The sequence below is a fragment of the Micropterus dolomieu genome, linkage group LG03 (genome assembly GCF_021292245.1).
Source record: "Micropterus dolomieu isolate WLL.071019.BEF.003 ecotype Adirondacks linkage group LG03, ASM2129224v1, whole genome shotgun sequence".
In the NCBI taxonomy this organism is placed as follows: Eukaryota; Metazoa; Chordata; class Actinopteri; order Centrarchiformes; family Centrarchidae; genus Micropterus; species Micropterus dolomieu.
This window is the reverse complement of record NC_060152.1, coordinates 3,599,440-3,626,094: the sequence shown is the minus strand read 5'-3', so window position 1 is coordinate 3,626,094 and position 26,655 is coordinate 3,599,440. Positions and strand designations below refer to the sequence as shown.

General features: G+C 39.7%; 2 protein-coding genes across 3 annotated transcripts in view; one reads left to right on the top strand and one right to left on the bottom strand.

Moving 5' to 3' along the window:
• The window catches only part of bmper (BMP binding endothelial regulator), a 32,297-nt gene extending 15,032 nt beyond the window's left edge, over nt 1-17,265 (top strand). The window contains exons 3-16 of the mRNA XM_046045400.1: nt 138-237; nt 3,615-3,697; nt 4,118-4,208; nt 4,719-4,801; nt 5,735-5,834; nt 6,602-6,711; nt 7,009-7,143; nt 7,440-7,544; nt 11,257-11,302; nt 12,010-12,179; nt 12,523-12,724; nt 13,079-13,421; nt 13,979-14,109; nt 16,141-17,265. Coding sequence (XP_045901356.1) covers nt 138-237; nt 3,615-3,697; nt 4,118-4,208; nt 4,719-4,801; nt 5,735-5,834; nt 6,602-6,711; nt 7,009-7,143; nt 7,440-7,544; nt 11,257-11,302; nt 12,010-12,179; nt 12,523-12,724; nt 13,079-13,421; nt 13,979-14,109; nt 16,141-16,322 — 1,881 coding nt within the window. The 3' untranslated portion in view covers nt 16,323-17,265. The remainder of the gene's footprint in view (nt 1-137; nt 238-3,614; nt 3,698-4,117; nt 4,209-4,718; nt 4,802-5,734; nt 5,835-6,601; nt 6,712-7,008; nt 7,144-7,439; nt 7,545-11,256; nt 11,303-12,009; nt 12,180-12,522; nt 12,725-13,078; nt 13,422-13,978; nt 14,110-16,140) is intronic.
• A 1,326-nt stretch (nt 17,266-18,591) lies between these two features.
• The window catches only part of eaf1 (ELL associated factor 1), a 9,690-nt gene continuing 1,626 nt past the window's right edge, over nt 18,592-26,655 (bottom strand). The window contains exons 2-7 of one of the 2 annotated variants that reach the window (XM_046044587.1): nt 26,447-26,541; nt 25,231-25,367; nt 23,645-23,817; nt 23,005-23,220; nt 21,851-21,911; nt 18,592-21,650 (exon numbers count right to left, since the gene is read on the bottom strand). In XM_046044587.1, the coding sequence (XP_045900543.1) occupies nt 21,862-21,911; nt 23,005-23,220; nt 23,645-23,817; nt 25,231-25,367; nt 26,447-26,541 (671 nt within the window). In that variant the 3' untranslated portion in view covers nt 18,592-21,650; nt 21,851-21,861. Of the gene's footprint in view, nt 21,912-23,004; nt 23,221-23,644; nt 23,818-25,230; nt 25,368-26,446; nt 26,542-26,655 lie in introns of both variants that reach the window. The other variant, XM_046044586.1, reaches the window with a different exon arrangement.

Here is a 26,655-nt window from a genome sequence, read left to right as displayed (position 1 = left end):
CACCAGGTGAAATAATAATAAACTTAATAATTTGAACTAAATGAAAATGGAGCAAAAAAAGTGTGATGTTAACTCTCTCTCTCTCTCTCTCTCTCTCTCTCTCTCTCTCTCTCTCTCTCTCTCTCTGTCTGCTGCAGGAGGGCAAGGCAGACTGTAAACAGGAAAAATGTCCACTGGTTTCTGAGGACTGTGCTCTGGTGGTGAAACAGACTGGAGCGTGCTGTGAGAGGTGCAAAGGTAAGAAAGACTGTGGACAGACAAACACAGCCAGAATAAGAGGATTATGGAAACTACACAAACTACAACCTTAATATTTATAGTTAAAATTTTTATTACATTTACTGCCCTCTTATTCTCCGAATTGAACTTATCTAAAAACACAAGGTGACGTCTGTGTTTTTTTGCTTTTTCATCCATGATAATGGATGATGGAGGAATAATGACCCTGGGATGGTTTGTTATAGGACTACAGTACTTGCAGCAACGATAGAGATGCTAACCAGAGCCTCTATACACACAGACACACACACACACACACACAAGAACCACTATATGTACAGTACCAGCCAGGCCTAAATGTGACTTGTGGGAGTAAAGTTGTATTATTTACATCTTTCTCTGTCTTACACACACACAGCAGCAGCGTGTGGAGACAGAGCAGCTGCTGAAGGGGTTCACCGTTGGGTTTACAGGCAACAGAAATCCAGTTGCTTTTATGACCCAGAAACTCCTTAATATACCTTCATCTCTCAGATCCTTATTGTTCTCCTCTTCTTCATCTTATCTCCTCTCATGGGCTCTACTTACTGCTACACATGCAGGTTTATAAATTTGTCTTTACTTCTGAGAACCCTAACTCTCAATTGTATTGCCAAATGTAACATTAACATGATCCTTATCAAACTAACCAGTCTTAAACTATGTGGCTCTATGGAGTTTAACAGGAAATTTTTATTGGACACGTTTATGACAAAAGGCATCAGCTCTTTGTGTGGACTTCTCTGCTGCATCTTTTTCATATTTACAGGTGGTCATGCACTGTTTAAATATATGCAAAATTAAGAAAACACAATGTTTATCAGCAGCACCTCATTTGAAGTCTTAAAGGACCATATTTGTGTGTTTGCTAGTTTTGTTAAGCTGGCAAAAATCATGTATATGCTTTCCATTCATTTCCATATAAAAATCTATTCGCAAAGTCTAGTCCATTTTTGTAAAAGCTACATTATGATAATGCAGTTTTAACTCAGATTTGAAAAGCCAATGCTGCACTGCCCCATAATGATAAAGTAACTTTTAACAATAAATTGTCCGGATTATTGGTATGGTCCTTTTAATCTCTTTTGAAACAATACTTTTGAAAGTTGCCACCAAAAGCAAAAAAGAGGGAGAAGTAAAAGTGAAGCTTTGTATGCTGTATTTTTCTAGTTTTTTTTATGTTGTATGCTTTTCAATTGCTGTCCATAAAGTTTTGTAGCCTTCAGTAGCCAGTAGAGAGTAGAGGAACCGGATCTACTGTCACTTCCATGTTAGCTTCATTATAAAGTAGATTCAAATGCTTAAAAGTCCTAAAACAAAGTGAGGAGCCACTAAAAAGTCCTTACTTTGGAGGATGTCCCTGCTCTTTCTTTGCTTATGAAGCTATGTGGTTCTATAGACATATACGAACACACATACACACCCCTACCTCAGCAGGGGCGCTGCCCTTCTGTTTGCGGTTCGACATTTTACGACGTAGCACTTCGTTAAGAGAGTTGGAACAAGTTAAACCCGGACATGGAAAGCCTCTCGTCACCAGGACAACTCTTGTTAGTTTTCTATTGTGCGGTTAACTTGTGGCTGCTGTGACCAAATTTAGGACCCCTCTGTGTCTTTGCTTTGGAAAACACCCCGACTCCTACATGTCATATCACTGTTTTCTTACTTTTATGAAATCATTCACGCAGTTAAAGAGACTCACAGCCAGACTGGATCAGTTTATTGGGAACAATTTACTTTAAAACTGCTTTAATTAACCAGTTTCTGTTAAGACTGAGTTTTGAGGCTTGAAGTGTTTTTAAGACTGATACTAAAAAAACTATGTATTTTATATAACCTTTAGACCCAGATATTAAAGAATCGTTAGATAATCCAAAAATGTGCATTCATTTAAATTACGTGTCAGTATTTGCCTTGAGCTTCCTTATTGGTGATGGAGAACATCAACAAACTGGAGGAAAGAAGATGTGTTGTCATATCAGTGTGCATTAGTGAGGACTGAGTGTATGAAAAGGACATGAGTCTCTGAGGGATCTCTTGCCATCAAATCTGATCCTTTCTTCTCTAAGATGTCCTCCTCTGCAGTGAAATGGTATCATTTTACACTGAGGAAAGCAGATCAATGGTTGTGATCAGGTTTCATTATGTGGAAAGTTAAGCATTGATCTGAGACCACTTACTGTAAATGGGATGAAATTAATAGCCTATTTATTTAGTGCTGACTCTGCAGACGGGTCAGTGGGTGTGGAGTTACTGTGTGTCTATGTGAGAGAGCAACGTAGAGATCATTGTGGATGTGTTGACCTTTACCAGCAAAGTTTATAAAATGTAAATTTAAGAAGACTTTATACTTTCAAACCATATAAAGAAGCAGTATGATTCCTTGCAGAGCTATTTTGACTTGAGACTTGGACTTAAGACTGACTTAAGTCGTCAAAATGAGGACCTGTTGTGAACTTGACTGCTGTGAGACTTGACATCTCCTCCTGGTTTGACCTGGTAATATGCTAGAACAATCCTTGCAAAGCCACAAACCTTGAATGTTTAATTATTGAAAGGTCTCAGCTATTTAAAAAGTTGAATGTATACTGCTACTGAGGCCCTCTTAGTACTTCTAAGTAATTCTGTGACGTACTTCAGATGTAATGAAATGTACTATACTAATACACAATAACTGTGTAATATGAAAGGGGGTCACTTGTAGTTACAAATCCACAGCAAATCAATATATCATTAAATTCAACAGCTCCCCTCGACTCAACAGAGAGTTTTAGCATCTTGCAGCTCACAGTTTTGATTTTACAATACATTTTTATTTTACTCGTATTTTATTCGATCTGGAAATGTCTGTCTTAAATTATAGCCTGCTATACACTAACGGCCCAGCATCAAATGTTAGACGGACACAGTTACAGCGACTAACCAGAAAACAAAGTGGAAAATTAAGCAGCTAGAGAGCCAGATACTTTTTGCTGGAGTTGGTGAAGACCGAAACCGAGGTAAAATGAGAATGAATAGGCCAGAAACGTGTCTCCAAATAAAGGCTAACCTTGCTCTGTGTCGGCAAGATGTGTAAATCAGTAACTGTTTGCGATAGAAGGTGATAATATGTAAATGTTATGCAGTATGCCAAATACAAATACATTTTTACATGTAAATAAGTACCAGATGTTTTAACTCATGTAAAAAAAAGTTAAGATACATTTTATTGTTTTACATCACACATTGCACAGTTTTGTTGGGATGTCATGTTGATAAAGAGACAGAGGTCAAATTCTGTATGAAAATTAAGAAAACAAAATGTTTACTAAGTCTTGCCTTATGACTCTATCACTCTCTCTCTTCCTCTCTCTCAGGTTGCATGTTGGATGGACGATCTTATAACAGCTCAGTTTCCTGGACCAGCTCCACCAAACCCTGCATAACCAGACGCTGTCAGGTGTGTGTGTGTGAGCAGATAAAAGGTGAAGCGAGCAGACAGTGTTGTTTCACCTCAGACGTCATGTGGAAACCTCTGACCTCTGATCTGAAACAACACAAACATGCTGTTGTTAGAGGATGGTAAAGATACAGAAAGTGGGAGGAATGAAAGAGAAGAACAAAAGTATGGGAGGTTAAAGGAAGGAATTAGGAACAAAAGGCAGGGGGAAGGAAATAGGAAAAGAAAAAAGAAAGAAAGCAAGACATGAAAGGTAGGAAAGATGGAAGCGAAAGGAAAAAATGGCAGCAGTAAAAATAAAAGGACACAAAGCATGGTGGGAAAGGATAAATGAGATGCACAAAAGTCACATTAACAGCCAAAAGAAAAGTCTTCTAAATGTACAAACTGAAGAAATGATTTTCCTCTTGGTTGTGACAGGAAGGTGTCATCACTGAGGCGGAGGCACGGTGTGTCGTTCACTGCAAGAACCCCAAAATCCACCCCAAGAAGTGCTGTCCCACCTGCCCCAGTGAGTACAAACTCAATCTGAGCCACAGTCAATATTAAAATGTAGAATTTTGCATTTTTATTTCAAAATCTACAAAAAAAACATCGCTGATGTTTCACCTTAATATGCGCCACTGTTGAGTCTTCAGTGATTACTTTGTGTATTTTAGTATTTTTAATGACCCTTCTGACATTCATCAAACTGGATAAATTCATTTCAGTCTGTATGAAACAAATTAAATGTTTGGAATTCACTGCCTGTAAGTGTAATTTATTTTGTAAATGAAATTTTTGTTACCTGCTACCCTGTACGCAGGATAAGCGGTTGACGATGGATGGATGGAAATTTTTGTTACCATCTTATGTGCATTGGTCAAAACTCTTACTTGCCAACGCAGATAGTTTTGGAACGCAATACTTGTTGAAATCCTTTTAAAACTGTTGTGGATACGAGACTCGGGTTTGGTGAGAAGATAGACGTGTAAGTGAGGGGTACAAAAAGTGAGTGATGTGTTTAAAATGTGGTGTGCAGGTTGTATCTTTGAGGGTCGCCTGTACAAAGAGAAGGATGAGTTCAGTCCGGAGGGCAAACCCTGCATCAAGTGCACCTGCACTGTGAGTACACACACACACACACACACACACTGTTGGGTTTACATTATGACCTGTGTATGAGTGTTTGTCAGCGGGGCCTCTGTCCTCTAAACAAGTTAGTTTTGGAGTCTCCTGGGAGTCACAAACTTTTGGTTGGAACAACATCCTCCTCCTGATTTTTTTCCCTCCTTTCCTCCCTTATTCCTCCCTCCCTGTGTCCCCCATCCCTCCTCTTCCTCCATCCCTCCCTCTTCCACCATTAGACAAACAGACCTTACAGGTACGTCCATAAACACATTACAGCATGAATGTGCTTCTGTAGTTGGGGCGACCTGTAAGCTTGTTAACACATGTACACACAAACAGAGATGAAATACTATACACACACTTACTTATGTGCAGAAATGTGTTATTTGTTATATCTTACTCTGTATCTCTTAACATTCAAACAAAATGTCTTTATGGAAAAGGAAAAGGACTACGTTCTATTTTATTTTTACTGTATGCTGATTTACATGCACACTAATACATTTAAAACATTTTATTCAGGTATTTTAGTTAAATTAAATATAATGATTTCTTTTTGTCTTAATGTTTCGCATAAGCCAGAACGGTCATGTAATGATCTTTATATAAACAAATAGTTGTGGCTTAAAGTTAAATTCATTCATGTGGAGTCAATGAACACCAGTGCGGTCTTATTCGATGTAAGCCACCAGCAGCCCTCTAAAAATATTAACTAAACACTCAAACAAAACATGTTAAACTTGGATAGTTAGAGAAGAAATGTTACTATAAAACCTGTAAATGCCTTAGTCAAACTTTAACCTTTATCAGCTAGGTTAATGAATATTTACTTTATCACTTGAATGCAAAAATAATTGTTCCCCAGGGGAAAAGTCCCTGCGTTAAGAAACATCCCGTTAATCAAATAGTGTTTTGTCGTTTTTCCAGGGAGGGCGGACTCTCTGCATGAGGGAGGTGTGTCCTGTCCTTTCCTGCCCTGCCCACCTCAGCCACACCCCGCCTGGACAGTGCTGTCCCAGATGTCTCGGTAAACACCAGTGATCACTTTTCTGAACTGTCACCTATGTGGAGGTTGATGTAAAACCTCCACAGGTGTTGCTGTTGTTCAATATGCTTTATGTTTAGCATTCTTGGTCTTTTGTTTCTGGAGGGCAGCCAGTCCATTTGACAGTGAAACGGGTGGGTTTACAGTTGGTCAAAGGCTCACATTTACCTTCTTTAATTTCCATCTTTGAAGTTGAAACAATTTGGTGTCACACACAAGAAGATCACTGACGAAAAAATATAACTCATATTAAAACAATTGGCACACCTGGCATCCTAGTTGAGGTCAGGAGCAAAGGGAGGCACTAAAACAAAGGCACCCTAACCCCTAACAGCAAGGCTCCTTATAATCATGCTGGGATCCTGGAAATGTGTGGGAGTTTGATCTGGGATTTGTCATGTAGGAAGTGCTTGGCTGTGAATACAGGTTGTCACAGACAAACTGACAGTTAACACTGAATGAGAATATAACTCTATAAGTTTATATTTTACAACTTTACAGGTGTTTAAAACAGTTCTCTAAGCTGCTGTGGTGATTGTTTGAAATGAAAACCTGCAGACACTTTAGCAGAGTTGCACCTATTCTCATCCATTCACCTGCTTCTATCGACTTTACATTGACTTGCTCTCATTCTAATTTTGCATGCACTGTGCAAGCTAAATAAGCCAAAAAACGTCACCAAGTAAATCATTACTGTGAGTTTATGTGTCTCCCTGTTTCTTATCTTTGCTTTTCTCCTCCTCCTTCAGGTCAGAGGAAGGTGTTTGATCTGTCTTTAGGAAGCTGTCTGTTCCACAGCGAAGTTTACGAGAATGGCACTTGCTTCATGCACGACAACTGCACCGCCTGCACCTGCAAGGTATCGGACTGAATGTCAAACGCTCCTACTCCACCATCATCAAAAACATGTTAGGTTCTCCAGTCAGTGCCATTGACCAGACACTGCATTTAATCTGGAGTTGGTCCCTGGGCGCCGTACAGTGGCTGCCCACAAATGGGTTAAATGCAGAGAACGAATTTAGCTACATGTATGTGTATGTGACAAATAAAGTACCTTTCTTTATTTCACAACCCCCTTTATAGACAAAAACGATATTGTTGAATTGGCTTCATGACTTCAATAAATGATAAATCCTTGCTGGGCCCTTCTTCTCAGGATTCCACCGTGGTGTGCAAGAGGCAGTGCTCTCGGCCGGGGAGCTGCCACGGCGATCAGTGCTGCGAGGAATGTCTGTCCTATGTGAAGGTGGAGGAAGTGAAGTACTGCAGAGTCCGGAACAAGATCTACAGGGTGAGAGAGCAGAGTGGATACTGGAGGGGTGGAGAGACGGGAAAAGAAAAAAATGGATAGATGTGTAGATGTGGAAAAGATGAGTGGTGGTTGGATGATAGACGGACATAAGGATAAATGACTGGATAGACAATGGTTGGATTGATGGACAGACAGACGGATAGATGCACTGACGATGGATGGATGTTATAGTTGGAGGATGAATGGATAGACAGACAGACAGATGAAGGATGGCTGGGTGTGTTTATGTCAGGATGGTTGTATTCTGATGCTGGTGTGTTTCTCCTGTCCTGCAGGAAGGGGACATGTGGTCGTCAGTTAACTGCACTCTCTGTGCGTGTGTTAAAGGAAGCGTCGAATGTCGGCCCAAGCAGTGTGTACCAATCACAAGCTGCCCCTCGGTGAGTGACAGGCCCATCAGCTAATCACCGACTTACATCCTGTTTGCAGGCTTTACGTCATGGTATCAAAGCTGTTGTTTGACCTGCAACTTATTAACGGCCTTCAGCCTCTGTCTCTGTCACTCCACTTTATCTGTTTTCCTCTGTCTGCCTGATCTGTCTGACACTCACACTTTACAGCCCATGACTAACTCTATCATCTTCACTTCATATGCGAGACACCTCAAAACAGAGGCATTCCTCTGATTTACTTGCGGAGCAGCCACAACCATTTCAGTCACTAGTCTGAGCCAAAACTCTGAACTCTGAAAGAAAGGCTTGCTTACTTTATTTTACTTTACTGTGAGCAACTTATTATCATATCGTTCTCTAATCTAAATCTACTAATGTTATTTCCATCTTCTTACAGTCCTTTTGTGTAAACAACAACAAAAAAAAACTATTTCCTGACAGTAGTCATCCAAATATATTTGTAAAAAAAGTTTTATACATACTTTCAGAAATATGATTGGATTACTGCTGACAGATATGTAAAAATATTTATAAAAATAAAAAATGAAAGAGAATTATATTTTCCCTTTCTCTGGGTAATTTAGGTCATTTTGAAACTTGTTATTGGGAGACAGGACAGATTTATACAAAACATTACGTCAGATGTATGACAGCCAAAAAGGTTAGATACACTTTCCTGCAGGGGATCAGTGTCTTTCTAAAAGACACAGTCAGTATTAAACCTGTCACTCTCCAGGTCTTTTCATTGTGGTTTCTCCTCTACAATAGAAAGGTGCCCTTATAGAACATTAGTGATGTTACGCGCAGCTGAAGCGTGGCGTTAGCTGTCAAACGCTCTGGGAACTGCTGGCAGGAGGAAGGTTTGTGCTTCGTTCACCTGTCGCAGATGTCGCTCTGGGGTCATCTGTCGGCCAGTGGGTGATGGAGTGGATTCCTCACATAGCACCGGCCGCTGGCAGTCACGCAGTCAAAGTGATAGTCCAAGTTCACACGCTTCCAGCGGTTACAACAAGCCCTCACCTGTTGTCTGTGGTCAGAACAGACGACTGCAGGGTGATATAGGTGGTCTGCAGAGAGTTTTGACTCCAGTGAAAGAGATGTAAACAAATCTTTCTCACATTTGGGAAGCAGCACTATGAAATAAGCATTTGTTTTCTTTAGTAATTATGGGCTGTTTAATTGCTGGGATAAGGTTTTAGATGGCAGTTAGGAATACAAGTCATATTTACAACCAAGTGCCTGCTGTGCTTCTTATATGTAGCAAGGTCTAATGTTGTGTTGGTGTCGTGATGCCATCTGCTAAATCGATTGCTATGTTAGATCATTTTATTTTATTTTATGTTTGCTACATGTGCCGTAGACCTTCTTCTTGCTCATTCATGACACTGTGTTAGAGATATCACAGCTCATGAAAAAAAATCCCAGATGCGTTGTTATGTTCACCGGTAAATTGCATTTATGGGAAAACATTTGAGCACTACCTCCTTAATCTTTTAGCATGATAAAGATCTCTGTACTTGGAGTTTTATGGGTTTCACCCTGAAGTCTTATAGCACCATATCACTGTGACCCATATGGACAAGGGGCAGTGAGGTAAAACCCAGCAGTCCGTGCATCATCAGTGTCTCATGTCTGTGTAATTTCATGTGAAGTGATAGTTTGCTGGGAACCTCCTGGCCCCAACCTACTGAGTGCGTTCAGTCTTTTTATGCCTTTAAATGGGTTAGTGTCCATATAACAGACTCATTGTTGTGGGATTTATGATCATGTAAGTGACCATTTTGTTGGTCTAAGTTCACGAGTTGTGAAGTAAGCTGATGCCATATAAACTATAACAGAACATACATGATCATTTTCAATAGCTATGTCCATTTTGTTGTCAAAACCCTGACGAGTTTCAATACAGTTATATTACACACACTCACTACTTTTTATATAACTTACCATACTCGCTAAAATACCTCTAGATAGATGTGATCTGTAGTATGACAAAATAACGTTAACATCAAATGAAGTCTTTAATTGAAGAGGATAAATTATATGTTAGGTCATTACATACAAACTCACACACCTATCCCAAGTTATCATGAGTGTGGTTCAAACGCACACACACACTCTCCCATGCTGTCATCCTGCGGTCAGCAGCAGGTCGGCAGAGTGTGTGCGTCCCTGTGGAGACAGCGTGTCTCTGAACAGCCTTTTGTCTGTGTGACGTTTGACTGACAGCAAAGAAGAGGTTCCCTATATTTAGGCCCCTGAAACCAATCTCTGTCACTGTGTGTGTGTGTGTGTGTGTGTGTGTGTGTGTGTGAGAGAGAGAAAGAGAGAGAAAGGTGTGTGTGCGATTTTGTGTCTGCAGTTTGTCAAAAGGCAGCCCTCTTCAAAGAGAGGGTGCCCTTTGTGCAGAGGTTAGGACTCTGGAGTGTGTATTGAGTGTACGGACAACGTCTGTTTGTGATGACAGATGAGTGGTGTGTGTGTGTGTGTGTGTGTGTGTGTGTGTGTGTGTGTGTGTATGACAGAGACAGGAAAAAGAGTGTGTTTGTGCGTATGAAGGGCTTCCCTGAGGCAACAAAAACTAAGTGTGTGAAAGAGTCCTCTGATCTGCACCTTTTGATGGAAGTTGAAACATACTGTACACACACACACACGCAGAGTTTCCTGTTACAGACAAGAGTTCAGCAGTTGAAGTTGGAGTATCAATGTCTTTGTGGTCGTCCTAGTTTGAATGTGAACTTGTCCAAATGTGAACCTTTCCTCTGTATCTATCATTCTTTTCATTTCTGTTCCATCTATTTGAATGACAGCACGGAAACAGGATTGTTACCTTTGTTGCCTCTGCCAACAAAGTCTGGACAAAGGTTTTGTTTTCATCCCAGTCAAGTGTTTGTTACCTGTTTTTCTCCAAGTATGTGATTAATCTTTGATGGACGTCAACCATATTATTTAGCTCCCAGCTGTCTGACAATTGTTGTGTTTATTTACAGCTGGAAAACCCTGGAAAAGTGTGTTTCATTTCATGTCATATGCTATTCTTTCTCAGTAAATCAAACCTGGATGATGAAGTGAAAATAACTATAAACTGTTACAGTGGCTGTAGCTCTATAAGTTGGAGAGTTGTTACGCTTCCAAGTAGATTTGCGAGTGTCTTTAGTATTTTTAGTAATGGTGTATCTGTGTCCATCTCAATGTTCTTAATATTCATTGTTGTATCACAGTTTCAACAACTGTTGTCCTCCCTCTTTCTCTATTTTTTGCTTTCTATGTCCTATGTCCTCTTTATATCTTTCATTCAAAATATTATGGTCGGATATGCGTTATTTGCACATCACATATACATACAAAAGTGTTTGAGGCCACAGCAAAACCTACTCATAATCTGACTGTAATATGGTTTAGATAGCAGCTATGACAGTGCAACAACAACACAGTCAATTGAACATTAATAGTTAGATATATAATAAGAAATTTCTTTTTACATGCTGATGTCCCTTCAGAGTGTTTGGCATTGGCATGTTAATAAACACTTCAGTACTGTAATTATTGAACTGTGCAAAAATCTGATGTTTATTCCTTTATTTTCCCTCTGCCTGTGATGTTGCTCACTGTCAATCTGCATTCTGGCAAAGATGTTGAGTTTTTTTCTTTTAATCCCTTTGAGAGAATCTAACACTGTGCATCTCTGCCTCGTCTCTTGCAGAATAAGATCTTGAACAGGACCGGCTGCTGTCCAGTTTGCACTGAAAGTGAGTAAGTCCTTCTCAACCGTCCAGCTTCCTCTTTTCCAGAGTATTAACTCATGCTTAAATAATCCAAGATAAGTTTTTAATTTGAGGCCTTAAATATGTTTACGCAAGTCAGTTTGTAGTTAAAATAGTGTTTTGATGCAGCTGTGAAATTAGGTATTGATTATTTGTACTGAGCGATATATAGTAAGATAATAAAAGTAAAGTAATGTCTATGGACTTCCCGAAGGCAATGAAAACAGATCTCAGTCCAGCCTCTGTAGCTTCAGCTGAGCATTTCCCATGAACCTCAGTCCAGACTGTGGTTTGCCCTCGGGTCAGTTTACTTTGGTTTTTGGCTGACGCCTGCAGCCAGCAAAAGTAGCTGTAAATGCACCATTTCAGGACTACAAAGACTCCATAAACCTCACTTCTTCATAATGTAGAGTTTAGTTTTACAACACCTCCTGGTCCCACTTCTGAGTGAGTCCGATTAGTGCCTCACATTTCCCCATTTATCATTAAGTATCAGGCATCAACATGTATCCTTTTAAACCCTTGCATTTTTGGCTGTTTCTTGCTATCCTGGGACAACAGAGACATTAGTTTTTAATGTGCCCCACTGCTGGTATTTTAAGCCAACAAAGTTCAAACGGCAGATGTTTTTCCATAACTTATTTCTCTTTCTTTCTCACTGACTTGTTGTCTTTGCTTCCTTCCCTCTGTAGAGCCAGGTGTATGTACAGTCTTTGGCGACCCTCACTACAACACCTTCGACGGCAGGACCTTTAACTTTCAGGGAACCTGTCAGTACGTACTGACTCGTGATTGTGACGGCACCCCCTCTGGAGGACCAGGAAATAACGTAAACATCAACATCCCAGACTCCAGCTTCATGGTAGGATGGAAGTTTAAATTTATTTATATATTTTCATTTTACAGCCTTTAAAGGATTGTCTTTAGGAGGAGCAGTTTTTTTCTGTTTCACTGAGAGTCAGATGAGAAAGAAAGATGAATTTCATCTCTGTGCATTTAGCAGAGCTCAGGGAGGTGTTTAGCTTAGCTTAGCACAAACACTGGAAAGAGGATTTCTAGGTTTGTTTGACAATCACTTTGCATGCATTTGTAAGCATTTTATCTTTATTTTAGAATACATAAACGGAGCCCAAATAAATTTTCTTTAACTCAACTATTCAAAGAATTTATGGGAGCTTAACCTGCATTTTCCATTTTTTTACTAGGTGTTGGTGAAGAACGACGCCCGGCGGACTCGTTCCTTCTCCTGGACGCAGTCTGTTGAGATTAGGCTGGGAGGTTTGATCCTTAGCCTCCACCAGCACCTAACAGTCCGGAGGAATGGCACCCGCATCGCGCTGCCCTACCACGGCCCCGGGGTGCATATTGACCTGGACGGATACCTGCTCAAACTCACCACCATCGCAGGTCAGCACATAACACGCATCACAGGAACTCAACTGAATTTCTTTAGTGTGAAGCCTCACAGACAAACAGCTTCCTTTAACATTGTTTAAATTTGGAAACAACTGCCTACATTTAGATACAAACAACAATAATGTTAAATTGATTGATACCTGTTGGTGTCTTTCTGCGTTTTTGAAGATGTGTCCCTATTTGTAAAAGCCACTCACTGCTACTGTAACAACCTACATCTCTTGATCTCTGACCTTTAAAACATAAAATGCACTTACCTCTGTTTGTTTGTTGGTATTTTCTAAAGGAATTACCGTCAGTCTTAAACATTAAGCTTTGTTTTCCTCCCTCCAACTTGCCCTGCAGGTCTGGAGATCACGTGGGACGGTGACAGTTTTGTGGAGGTTGTGGCTGCTCCCCACCTGCGTGGACGCCTCTGTGGTCTTTGCGGCAACTACAACGGCCACAAGCGTGACGACACCATGGGAGGTGACGGGCAGTACAAGTTTGATGTGGACGAGTTTGCAGAGTCGTGGCGGGTCGAGGGAAACGAAGTTTGCACTCAGCAGCCTCCTCCTCGCCGGCCGACATCCATCCTGTGCCCTGGCAGTGTCAAAGTCAAGTTCCGCGCCCACAGGGAGTGCCAGAAGATAAAATCATGGGAGTTTCAGAAGTGCCACCGTGTGGTTGACTTCGCCCCTTTCTACAGGTTAGAGGACAGAGCCTCACCGTTTCAGCGTACTGTGACAATAATGCACATACTGTACATGTCTGTGTGTACAATTGTTATTTCATTTAAAGTCTCTTTTGGCGTAAACCTGAGGAATGGAGACTTTCAACATCAAATGAGGATACCTCCTGTAATAGGATTAACTACTTTTTACTTTTATGGTTTATTGACCCAAATAAACCCTGGACGCTTACCCTAACCTTACCACAACCTCACCATAAACTCGTGCAATGAACCTTCATGGAACACTTTACCAATATTCTCAATTTTCCACAAATCCTACAATTTATGAAGACAGTCATGATGTGAGCACTATCAACACATTTCAGCCCCGTTACATCTAATTATACAACATAAACTAAATTATAACTAAAAGAACTAAAGCTAGACTTCAAAATTAGAAAGTTACACAGATGACAAAAGCATTATGTGCTATCTAAATGAAATTGACTTGACTTCAGCAACAGCTAAATTGGTCTCAAATGTACAAAGTCTGATGAAGTCATTAATATCATTTAACATCCTGCTCTCTCTAGGTCGTGTGTGACGGACATGTGTGAGTGTCCAGTCCATAAAAACTGCTACTGTGAGTCCTTCATCGCCTACAGCCGAGCCTGCGAGAGGGAAGGAGTGCCCGTCCTCTGGAGGCCCGACACCGCCTGTATGGGTGAGTGGACAGCACTCATGACATAATTACTATATCAAATGAGATGAATAGTCAAAAGACACACACAAAGATATACAATAATCTGAAGATATCTTACATACCACAGGTAGTCAGACCTTTTTTTCTTTGCTCACAGTTATTTAGCAAAGCTCAATAGTAATTTGTGAGGGACAGATGCAATTTCATGGACTATACAACAGGGCCCTGTTTCAGGAAGCAGGCTTAACGAACTCTGAGTTTATCCCAGAGCTCTGAGTATGTTGAGCCTGATGGAAGCACGTGCGGGGGGATGAATCAATGGAGCTCTGATACTATGATTCACCACGGCAACGGATAAATAAAGGCAGAGCCTCCATTTTAATCGGGTGGAGCTAGAATATGAATGCGTGCCGACGCAGACCACGATAGGCTCTAAAACTCAGGGTGGAGAAAGGATCAATACATTAACATTAGTAGGCTACTTTTCATAAACAGCGTTGCTCATTCATCATTTACCAGACCGGAAGTTCCTTAATGAATGATAAAGTGCTGGAATTCTCCTACAGCCCATTACATTTGATTTTAAATAGGAAGGCTATAAATATTAAGCTCGGGAGGAGGTTAGGTTCACAGCATCAGTTGCTGAAGTTACTGATCTAGGTCTTATCTGATCTCGCTCTCTGAAACAGAAAACCCAGAGTTTCCCTAATAAATAAATAATCTATTTTAGGATGTACTATAAGTGGCCTTGAGTTTCCCTTGCCAAACACTGTATGCTCTAGGCCTAAAGCTCACCAATGGCCAAAGTGTTTGTGGTGTAGTATTAATGTAATGTAAATATCTGTCATGGTGTACTGTCTAACATTGGTATTTTTAACCTTGACCCTATTTTCCCATGTTTGTGTGTTTCACAAAAGTGAAACAGGGCTGCAACATAATCCTGGTGGCTTTAACGACTGCGATATAGCAGCTGTTTCTGGTTAAAATAAAAGGATCTTACTCTTTAAAAAAGGTCTATCTCAGTAGGCATCCTACACATAATTTTGCCAGACACAATAACTATGAGGCAGCCACGTTTTGTCAGAAACAGCTTACTTCCTTTTACCAGTGGGTGGAGCTATGCCGTTGAGTGAATATTTTCATGTAGATGTGTTCAGGATGGGACTGTTATCGACCATATAAAGTTTGTTACAGATCGGAGCATGTACACTTAAGTCATATAACTTGCTGTTTTATGGCGAACCGTTGACGTTTGACGCCACGCCACAGACAGGCCCATTGACGAAAACTCACAGATAGCACAACTTTTCACCGTCAATGTGTTTAGAAGGCACAGTAGAAATCTGAAGTCGATCAGATTAAATCCCTAGGAGGAGTTCGTTAAAGTACAGAGTGTGTAAATCATCCAAAAATGACCGACTTCCTGTTGGGTGTGGGGCGTTGCTCCAAGAGGCTTATCTGTGTGTCTGGACATGATACATGTACCACAGAAATTTCATACACGTAGGTGAAATTTCAACCTGCGTGTATGGTCTGTAGGGGGCGCTACCGAGCCATTTTGTCACGCCCATGTGCGAGACCCGTAAAATACGAAATGTTTCGGCGCGCCTGAATTATGTGCCTAATTATTAGTTTGGTGAGTTTTTGAGCATGTATTGGCCCCCAAAACAGAGTTTTAAATAAATAAAAATCCCTTCAGTTTCAATTGGGACCTCACATGTTTCATGCTCGGGCCCTAATAACAATAATTTAGAGGACATACTTAGACGGTGTGGAATTGCCTGGAAGAACTATGCACTATACGCTCCTTGCAACGCTCTTTGCCTTCTGCCGACTGCAGCGCACTCACTTAATCCCGGACCAGTTTCAAAAATCGTTGTCCCTATTAGTCACTTTGACACAAAAACATGGGAAATAGAGATTACTTAGAGACTGACAAATTCCAAAGTTACCCTTTAAAAAGTGACAATCATTACTCCGTTAAATACATCACTAACCAGATTTACATCAACAGTACGACTGATTTTTTACTCTTCTTTTTCATCCCTCCAGCCACTCAGTGTAAACACGGCGCTGTGTACGACACATGCGGACCGGGCTGCACCAAAAGCTGCGACAACTGGAACGAGATCGGACCGTGCACTAAACCCTGTGTGGCCGGCTGCCACTGCCCCGCCAACCTGGTGCTGTTCCAGGGACGCTGCATCAAACCCATAGCCTGCCCGGGACGGTGACCCTTGTGACCCAGGTGGGATGGGGAGGGGTTAGGTTAGGGATGGTCATTTATAGGATCACAATTAGAGGGCCAAACAAAACGAGAAGAGTTTGGGAGGACACAAAGGACACAAGTCGACAGATCAGATGCGACAAGGTACTCAGGGTCCATATCTTCGCAAGCGTTGCAGTGACTTATACGTTAGAGATACAAGCAGTGGTGACGGACTGAAGGGAAACTTAATGGATGGGAGGCTGATCCCCGCCTCCACATTCAACTTCTGACTTCCTTGTGCCTCTTGTAATGCAATCACAATACCAGTCACCACCGCAGGAGGCGCCAGTTTCAGTTTTGTAGAAGAAGAACTGAACTGAACTGAAAGAAAAAACTCAGGGGCCCTCATTAGAGATTTTGCAGGCTCCACCATCTGAGGAACGTTTGTCCGTGCTGCCGTGGACCTTCAGGAAACAGTTTGGCCCAGTGGACTCCTGTTTGAGCCAACAAGGCGCCGAGATTTCTCTCACAAACACTCTGAAGTGGGAAACTGAGCATCTGCTTTTGGAATAAGGAGATTCAAAGCAGAAAAACTCTCTGATGCTTCATATCAAACTGCCCTCGAAGTCTCTATTCCATCATTTCATACTGTAAGCTAGCCAGATTTATATGAAAGACAGACAGCTTTTATATTATTATTGTTCTAATTATTATTATTATTATTATTTGTTGTTGATGTTGTTAATTTATATATCGGTCAAATGACATGTCGTAGCAAGAGCCAGAATCATGAATATAATTGCGTTATAAATGATTTAAAGGGAAACAAAAGCTATTTATGTATTTGTTGTGTACTTTTGTGTTAATGTTTGAAGAGAAATGCCCAAATGTGACTCAGTTGTTGCACCATCGCAGGGAAAAAGTACTGTATTGTGTTATGCTCCATGTACAGGTTGTTGTGGTTCGTATCAAACTGAAGGTGTTCATCTAAGCAAATGTTTCACTTGACGATAATTATTTAAGACCAGCAATATAATCTTTTACCGAAGTTCATTTCTGACTGCTGTCTTTACTTTCTAAAGTATTAAACCCTTTAAATATTGTGGGAAATGAAAGCCTGGCCCGAAGGTTGCTGGTTCAAATCCCCAAAAGAAATGCAGACATCTGGAGTAGGAAAACTGAAGGAATTCTTGTACGTTTTAGCGAAGCACTTGTCCTTTAATTGGTGATGATTTCAGAGATAGAAAAAAAGATACAACAAAATGCTCATTATCAAAAGTAAGATATATTTCGGACCTTTCTCAAGCTTCTTTTTTGTGAAATAGAGTTTTTAGCCTTTTTACTTTTTTACCTGTCTGCTAAAAATTATTAAATAATCTGAGAGGGCGAAAATCACTCGCAATAAACGTGCGAGCCCTGCTAAGCAGTTTCAATGTAGCTTCATATTAGATGTTAAAAGCAAAAAAGTTTCAGGGACCAGAGGTTTTTCTTTCTGCAGCTAAAGATGAAAAACATTGTAAAGTTGGATTCAAGATGATTCTTTGCCATTTTGCATTTACTTTCATTTACTTGGTGATATACAGCAGTTGGACAGCCCATGTTGTCTCTTTACTGGTTGGGATACTATTAAGGAGAAGACCAAGTCTTTCATCAACTTGCTTAATGTTATCTTCACTAGGGCTGGGCGATATGGCCAAAAATGTCGATAATTATCACAGTATATGTCAAACCTTAATTTTCCTTTCAAGTTTAAAGGCTGATTTTTGCTACCGAGAGAAAATTGAAGAAACCAGATGGTTAATTGTGTGGATAAACTATTCTTTATAGCCAGAACGTGACAAACACTTGATGCCAAACTGGATCACTTAACAAATCTGAGGTAGAACATTCAAAACAACATTCAACAAATACGCATGAGTAAAAATAAGTAAAATCTTTTTTCAGTCCTTTTCCCTTAAAAAAAAATCGAAATATTAAGTACAAATTTGTTTGTGGTTTAAATAAATTAAAACAAACATTTATTTTGGGGGGGTTATATTTCGATAATTATCATTATTGTTTTATTGCCCAGCTCTAATGTCAACAATCTATATCAGCATTAGAAACTTGTAGGAGTAAAACAGTTTGCGGTCCTATGTCGTATCAATAATGACATACAGTTTCAATTTTGAGGAGAAGCATGTTGATAAACGATGCTATGGCGTCTACAAGCATAGCCCCCTTTAGTAATCTGATTCACCAACACTCAATGAAAACCCAAGACCAAATTCTAACAATGATGAGGGAAAACATTCTTTTAAATACATTTGCACACTTTTAATACACTTCAAATTTGTACAAACACATTTCACATAAACATAGCACTAAAACAGGAGAATTAAAGCACCAAACTCCATCCGACAACACAAGACAACACACATACACTTCAAATGTTTGAGGTGTCTTACAGACTTCAGAGGGAACACATAGAGGAAATGTGACTTTAGTGCCCACCTGCCTCAGGGGCTGCTTCATTTAACAATTTGGCATCCACTTTGACTACAACTACAGTGGATGTTAAAAACTGAGTAGGACAACACCTGATGGGCTGTGTGGGGTTGACAAATTGTCCACAGTCATGCATCTAGATGATGGTTCATTTCCACAGTAAACTGGTACTTTGTGTTACAAAGCAGGATACTTAAAACGGTTTTTGGTTTTGAGAACTGTGTGGTAGGTCATAACAGTTTACAGGCATCTTATAGCTCATATAAACAACATTTACACCTTGTATGACAGCAGATCATTTTAGCAATATGACAATGTTCTCCAAAGTGAATGTGACATGTGATAGAAGGGTTTCATTTCAAAATGCTATAAAACCATTTGGGTTTTAAAAATGTACTATGTTCATAAGTACATATTTAAAAATGTAGATGGCATTCTCTAAACTTTACAATGAAAAATTTTATCGGCCAAAAACACACCAATGAATGATGCAGGTTGTTCGATACAGATATTTTTGGATTTAAACGGCTAATGACGGATATTTTGCCCAATAAGATTGAAAGTGTGGGGCAATTTTTAAACAAGGTGTTTTCATTCAATGTGGGTGTTGAAGTTTGTCCTTAATAGGTGCAACAGAAGAGTGAGGCAGATGTCAATCAAGCACGATAATCAATAAATTATTATTGAATTAAAATGACAACATGTCAACTTGGCTCTGTGTTGTTGTTTTTTTTACTAGACAAAACTAACCCATTAATTAAGAAAGTAATCAGCAGATTAGTTCATAATGGAGTTGCAGCCTTACATTATGTACACTCTCGAGTACAAAGTGTGGAGAAGAGGTCTGAGTAGGTAAAATAAGTGAATACACCTGTGGGGATAGATCCTCCTTCTCCTTCCTTATTAAGAAATCAACTAAAGATTTCTTAGTTGATCAGGACTATAACAACAGATTAGTTGTCTAATTAATAAGGAGGGACTCTCCCTTTAAAAGGTCAGGTATGTGATTCTAATTCCAAAAAGAAAAACTGAATAAAACTTGCATTTTGCAACGAAACTCATCAGGGTTTCTTTAATTAATAATGATTTACTGTACAACCAACACCAAATGATGTTCACTAACACCAGTAGCTCCTGCGGATAAGGGGAACCATCACTGACTTCACTACTACACAACACAAACAGTATTTACACTGACATGACACCGTTACACTGTGAATGTTCCTGCTCTCTGCACACGATGAGGGGCGGTTCTACTCTTTGGCATTTTCATTCAATGACACATTCACCTTTATTTCCAAACTGAAATGCTGTAAGGCATGGAATGGTACCACGGTAGAAGTATTATATTAACATTTTGGATCAAAAATATGATATTCTCTGTTTGAAAACACTGACACAACAAACTTTAAATGAATAGTGGTAATTTAAAAAAAAATATATTGTAAACTCTCTGAAAGGATTTTTCCTTTTTCCAGACTCAATCCTGTATAATTTCAATTCTAGACCCAACTTTTAACCTACTGATAAACTTAACTGATTATCTTCAACTAATTAATGACAGTGGAGGGTCTAATATCATCAGTAATTCTCTGAAAACCTACTATGATACTGCAACTGGTTATACTGTGAGTCTGTTAGCTGTATTGTGACATTGAAAAGGGATAAGAAGGAAGAAAGTAATGACAGCGATACCAACGCATAGCTGAGAAAATGCATTTGTAGAAGCAAATTACCAACTTATCAACTCCCCTGTTTAATGCAGGGCATGTAGTGTACACGCCATTGGCTTTATTTGGTAACAATGCCAAAAACAGCCAACTTTGCAGCTCAAATGGGATTTTTAGCCTTTGTTATTAGCTTATTGTTTTTGTACACGCAGACTGCATGTTTGTGTTTGTGAGGTTCTCAACAACAGCTGTAGCCAAGAGTTGGTGGAGACCAGATACTGGACTTACACTCAACACATTAGCAACATGATGAGCTGACATATATCTGGTCTGCTGTCTGTGACTTTGTTTTTGAGTCCTTTCTGCCACCTAGTGGTAAATAAATCACTGAACGCTGCGTTAACATCAGCAGCTTTGATGTGTGAGATAGATCTTGTAACTAGATAAGTGTTTAATGAACAATACTGGTTGACAACCTTTCTTATTATCAACAAATCCCATTAAAAGACCAATACCAACAACAAACTGATCCTAACAAGTACTGTGTATCCAAGTAAGGAAGTCAGAAAGTAGACAGGCTAACACACATTTTCCGTTTTGGTCTTTTAGTGGAATGTGTTGACATTAACAAAAATAGTGAATAACACCACAGCCTTTATTCATTTCTAATGAATAAGGGTGAGATTCATTTTTAAAATAACCAGCAAACAGTTTAAAACTACAACTGTAAAAGTAAAGTTAAAATTAGGAAGGCATAGAGTACAGCCGATTGTTTTGTGCTCCACACTGATCTACACTCTGGACAAGCTGATGAAAAAATGGATGTGTTTTTTTTCCTCTTTGATTAATTACTCATGCACAGATCTGTGCAATTCTGCAATTTTTGTATGCACCACGTCGATGTGGAGAGGCTTCCCACAACCTTCTCTGATAAACGATGGGACAAGGTGAGAGATATTTCAAGACAATCTCTTCCGTGTCTTAACATAAAGACAAAACAAAAACAGATGATACAATAGAAGTAGATAAAACTAGCTGCTCTAAGTACAGAAAATATGTATGTGCGCTTTAATATATAATCTTCCAAACCTCTCAAGTATAAGTTTCTTTTTCTAAAGTTTTGCTATACAAAACAAAATATACATCTAATAAAAATACACTCTTCAAGTTCCAGGCTGGCCAGCTTTAAGGATATACTGAAATAAAATTTAAAAATACAGTCAAACCAAGATATACAGCTGGGGTCAGCTATCACAGCAAAGAAACAAGTGAACCAGGCAGAAAGGAGGAAGGGGAGTGTGGAGAGAGAGAGAGAGAGAGAGAGAGAGAGAGAGAGAGAGAGAGAGAGAGAGAGAGAGAGAGAGAGAGAGAGAGAGAGAGAGAGAGAGAGAGAGACCCGCAGAAAGTTCAGTCGTCATCACTGTCGCTGCCCGACTCGCTGAGCTGAAGGTCGTTTCCTGTGAAGAACAGAAGACAAACGGGTCAAACATTGTTTATTGAAGAGTTTCCTGCTGAGTAGTGACAAATCATCTACCATTTTCATTTCGTTTTTCACTAATGGGCAAACAGGGCAAACTTTGCTAGAAGAAGTTCATCTCCGGATGAATATGTGTAAAAAAAATACAATTATTGTCTGTGAAGGTTATAGATATCCAAGGAAATTTAAAATCAAGAGCAACTGGTCTTGGTTAAAGAGACTTGGATAGTAAAATTATTATTTAACAATAGCAATTTTTGTCTAAGCTTTTTGGGTGTTATCTGTAGTGATAATAATGGTCGAAAGTTCAAGTGAAATTCCACAGTTTTGAGTCAAAAACCTTCAAACCCCAAAACCCAGACATACAACAACTGTGTTGACAGGAAATTATGATCCTTAGTACTGTCACTAAATTGTGTAAATTAATTGTGTAAAAGGGAAAAAGCTCAGATTCATGGGTTTTGTCACAAATTTCTTAAAGATATTCTTTTGTCCATTTTTGCCTTTATTTGAAAGACAGGACACTGGATAGAGATAGAAAACGAGGGAGAGAAATGGGGGGGGACTTGCAGCAAAGGACAGCCTTGTATATGTGGTATGCACTCTACCAAGTAAGCTAACCACGTATTTGTTTACATTATAGAATCAGAATCAGAAGGAGCTTTATTGCCAAGTAGTGTTTTACACATACGAGGAATTTGCTGTGGTGATAAGGTGCTACACGTAGACAAACATACAGTGAGCTGTGGCCAGACTTGGGACTGAGCCAAAAACGTCCCCTGTTTATTCACTTATTGTGTCAGAAAAGTACAGTGTGATTCTGTGTCTATGTTTTCATGGTCTATGGTTAATAACTGCACATGATAAAGGCCAGGTGCTGTGGTGGCACAATGTTACTGGAAATTAGAGAATTGCTCCAAAATATTGTCCTCTCTTTTCTGCCTCTCGCCCGATACATGCTGAGACAAGCTCCAGTCTGTTCAGTTGCCCCGAACAGGATAAGCTGTAGCACAGAATAAAAATTAATACACGCATGACTTAACAGAAACAAAGCATAACTATGAGATACTCACGGAGTGTGTTCATGAGCTGGTTGTTGCCCTGCTGCCGGTCGGCTCCTCCGTTGGCCATGGGGGGGCGGTTGGGTGACAGCTGGCTGAGCAGTCGGGGGGTGTCGTGCTCGCCGTCACTGCTGCTGTCGTCGCCACTCCCAGAGGCGCTGGCTGAGTCAGAGGAGCTGCTGCCGCTGCTGCTCATCTGCTCTATCACCTCCACCTCCGCTCGCAGCTCTGCCAACAGAGCAGGGGGGGTCAGCAGGGTTAACATCAAGACATTTTGTTTTGTTTCGTATTCCAGCCCTTCCTCATTTATACAGATCTGTTTATCCAAACACATTATATATGCAATATAAAATAAGGTAACGCTTTACTTTAATGACAGCATAGTAAAACACAGTTGTACTAATATAAAATGTCTTTATAAGAAAAGTAATAATAGTTGAATACTGTTCATTAATAACACTTAAAATGTTTATCTACAAACAAACGTTTATATAGTGTCAATGTTTATTGTTGCTTATTGTGATTATAAAGGTTAATTATGGGGGTTAATGTAAAGTGCCACCTAAATTAATATATTCTATTCTCCATGTGTTGTGATTATGTTAGGATGAAGTTTGTATTGAAGTCTATGGTCGTGGCTGGACCACCTTACCTCTCTTAATGTCATCGAGCTGAGGCTCTGGGGAGGGATTATCCTTAGAAGGAGATGGAGAGGTCTTGACCCCGGCCCCAGGCTTGGTCGGGGCCCGGAACTGAGAGCTGGGCTGGCTGGACCGAACAGACTGCTGCTCGATCCGGGCCTGGATCTTACTGCTGCCCTCCGCCCTGAAACAAGCCGATGTACTTGCTATTAATCCTTTCTGATCTTCTTGATCTGTCAGGATCTGAACTGCAAGAATATCCTTGAAGTTGAATTTCAACTGTTAAGGCCGCTGTCCCGTGAGTGTGTCCCAGTATGCTAAGCAGGTTGTGCGATCCCCGGCTGAGGATTGGCTGGTGTCTGCTCCCGTCTACATCGATGGTCCTGATTGGAGAAACCCTAAGACTGTCCACCAATCCGCAAGCTGTGTTTGGGGTCTGACACTTTAAAAGCCGTCATACTGCCATTCAAAGGAGGGCTGTCTGTCATTTAGTGTTTTGCCTCTGTGCTGACCACTCTGTGTGTGTATTGAGCCTGACCGTATGTATACTGTGTGCTTGTTCCAGCAGCCATCACTTCTGTTCCCTGCTTGTGTTTGTGTTCTGCTGCGAATAGTCTTTGTGTTAGCTGTTTAGCTAAAGTCTCTGCACCCCTGTTGCAGCAGTATTACCTTACTGAGTGTTCATTTTTGTTAAGTAGCACACTTGAGTTAGTTGTTTTTTGCCATGTGTCTGCAGAGTTGGGCCAGGTTTTAGAGTAAATACTGATAATCTACTCAACGCGTTCAGGATATTTTCTTTGTTTAGTCCATTAGGTTTAGGCGTGCTGCACTCCCTGTTTTGTTTTGAGACACCCACAATAGAGAGGTTTTGTTTTCATTTTGGTTTTTGAGTTAGTTAGAAAGTTGGAGAACTCCCCTTTTGTTATCTTGTGTTTATGGCACCCACTTGCCCAACTTTTGTTGTTTAAATCTTGTAAAATCTCTCGTGTGAATAAATAACTTTTCCACCGTACCAAAAACATCTGGTTTATGCGTACGTCCCCTTTCCTCTAGTGAGCTGGGACGTAAACACAATGATTACCCCGAAATGCAAAGACAAAGTGTTTGGAAAATATCAGTAGAATTTGATGTAATAATAACAAACATCCAAAAGGTGAAGCCAAAGATGTCAGGTAAAAGTTCTGAAGCATCAAAGGATTTAATGCCTACAATTCTAATGGATGAAGAAGTCTAAACAAAATGCGCAGACATAAAAAAAATGTAATCTGAGTTGTTGAAGGTTGTGAATGTAAGTACCACATAAACTGTTTGTATTGTCATTGGTTTAAAATCAATAAAATCTTTTTCCCTGTGAGCAATGAAGTGAGACAAAAAATAAGGTTTCCCACAATCATGCTTAGTTATGTTAGTCTATCTTTATGTTAGTTAACTGTCCTCAGAAAAGCATTTTGTGACAAAACTGCAACATAAAAGTAAATTTAACACAAATGTATCTTACCATACGCTCATAGGTTAGAGTCCTACACTTTCCTCTCTCAACAAAGTGCTCAAATTCAGCATCACAAAATGTTTTCATTGGCTCGAATTTCTCGCTCACCTGGTTTTCTTGACTTGGATGCTGCTGCTCAGCTTCTCCAGTACGAATTCCCCGGTGTCGTGGTTAATGATAAGCACACAGTCCTTTTGGTATGGCCGCTTGTTTCCTTTGAATACCGTCATGGGAGGTGTGGAACCCTGAAAGGACAACAATAATATGAATATGTACCAGCTATGTTTGCTTTAGAAGGCCTTACAGTAAAAACTAAAATGTTTATTTATCAAAGTGATTAATTATAACTGAACCAATAAGTGTCTTGATCGACTTGAAAATAAGATGTTCTTCAAAGAACATCTTATTTTCATTGAGGAATTCTACCATCAGCTGACAATAGACAAGATGGCACTGCAGATGGCTGCCTCGGTTCTACTAATTTAATTTCTCTTGTTTGTGAATAACAGCTAAATATTTGTCTGCTTATCTTTGTTTAGCTGTTCTGCCTTTGTTTAGTTTCTTGTCTATATTTGTAACTTACTGTACATTTGCTCTGTCTTGTGTATATTGTAACTATATGGAGAACAACTGAAAACCAGCTTTATTGCCAGATCTCACAAAGTCAGAGATCAGACCACTGCAGTACAATATTACAATATACAATATTAGGGGAATTGAAGGAGAAATGCAAAAAAAAAAACTATCCACAAAATGAAAATAATGGACAACGAATTATTTAAGTATTCCTTTAATTGTCTGTAGCAATTATAATAAATTTGAGCAATCTGTCTGTCTGGTCTATATTTAAAGGGACAGTAACATTTCATGTATTAGTCCATTAAATACAAAAATATTATTTTACAAAGATTTTTAGACTGATGTTCTACCTTTCATATGACAACTGTGTTTCAGTTCATTTCAGGTTGCTAAGAAAATTGGCAACAGTTTTTAAATGAATGTGTTATCATACTTTAATATAGTAAAAGCAGGGACAGTTTAAAAAGTATCCTTCATGTTGTCTTCAGAAATACACCAACCTCCAAAATATGGAGTCAGTTGCCAAACAGCAACCTTTTTCACAAAACAGTGAAATTCAAATAATCCTTTGCAAAACATTTGCTCATTGTTAGCAATGGATTTTCTGACAACATACGGCAGCTTGCAATCCTCTACACGAGTAGTGTCCGGCGACTTTGTAACCAGGCTTTCTGCTTTCTTTGCAAAAAGACTTCACTTAGGGTGGTTAATCAGTAAACCAGATGAGAACAACAGACATTCTTACCGGTATGTGAGGTAACGTTATGGTAACTTCATCTCCTTTCCCAACTTGTAATTCTCCCTCACAGCTTGTGTCGATAGACGCCGGTTTGAAGTCATCTGAAAAAGAAGAACATTAGGTACAGGTCAATCGTGAGGACAAAATTCATAAGTCCCTGCACAGCCACTATATCTGCCGATGTCAATTCATTGGTAATAAGCCAAGCGTCTGTA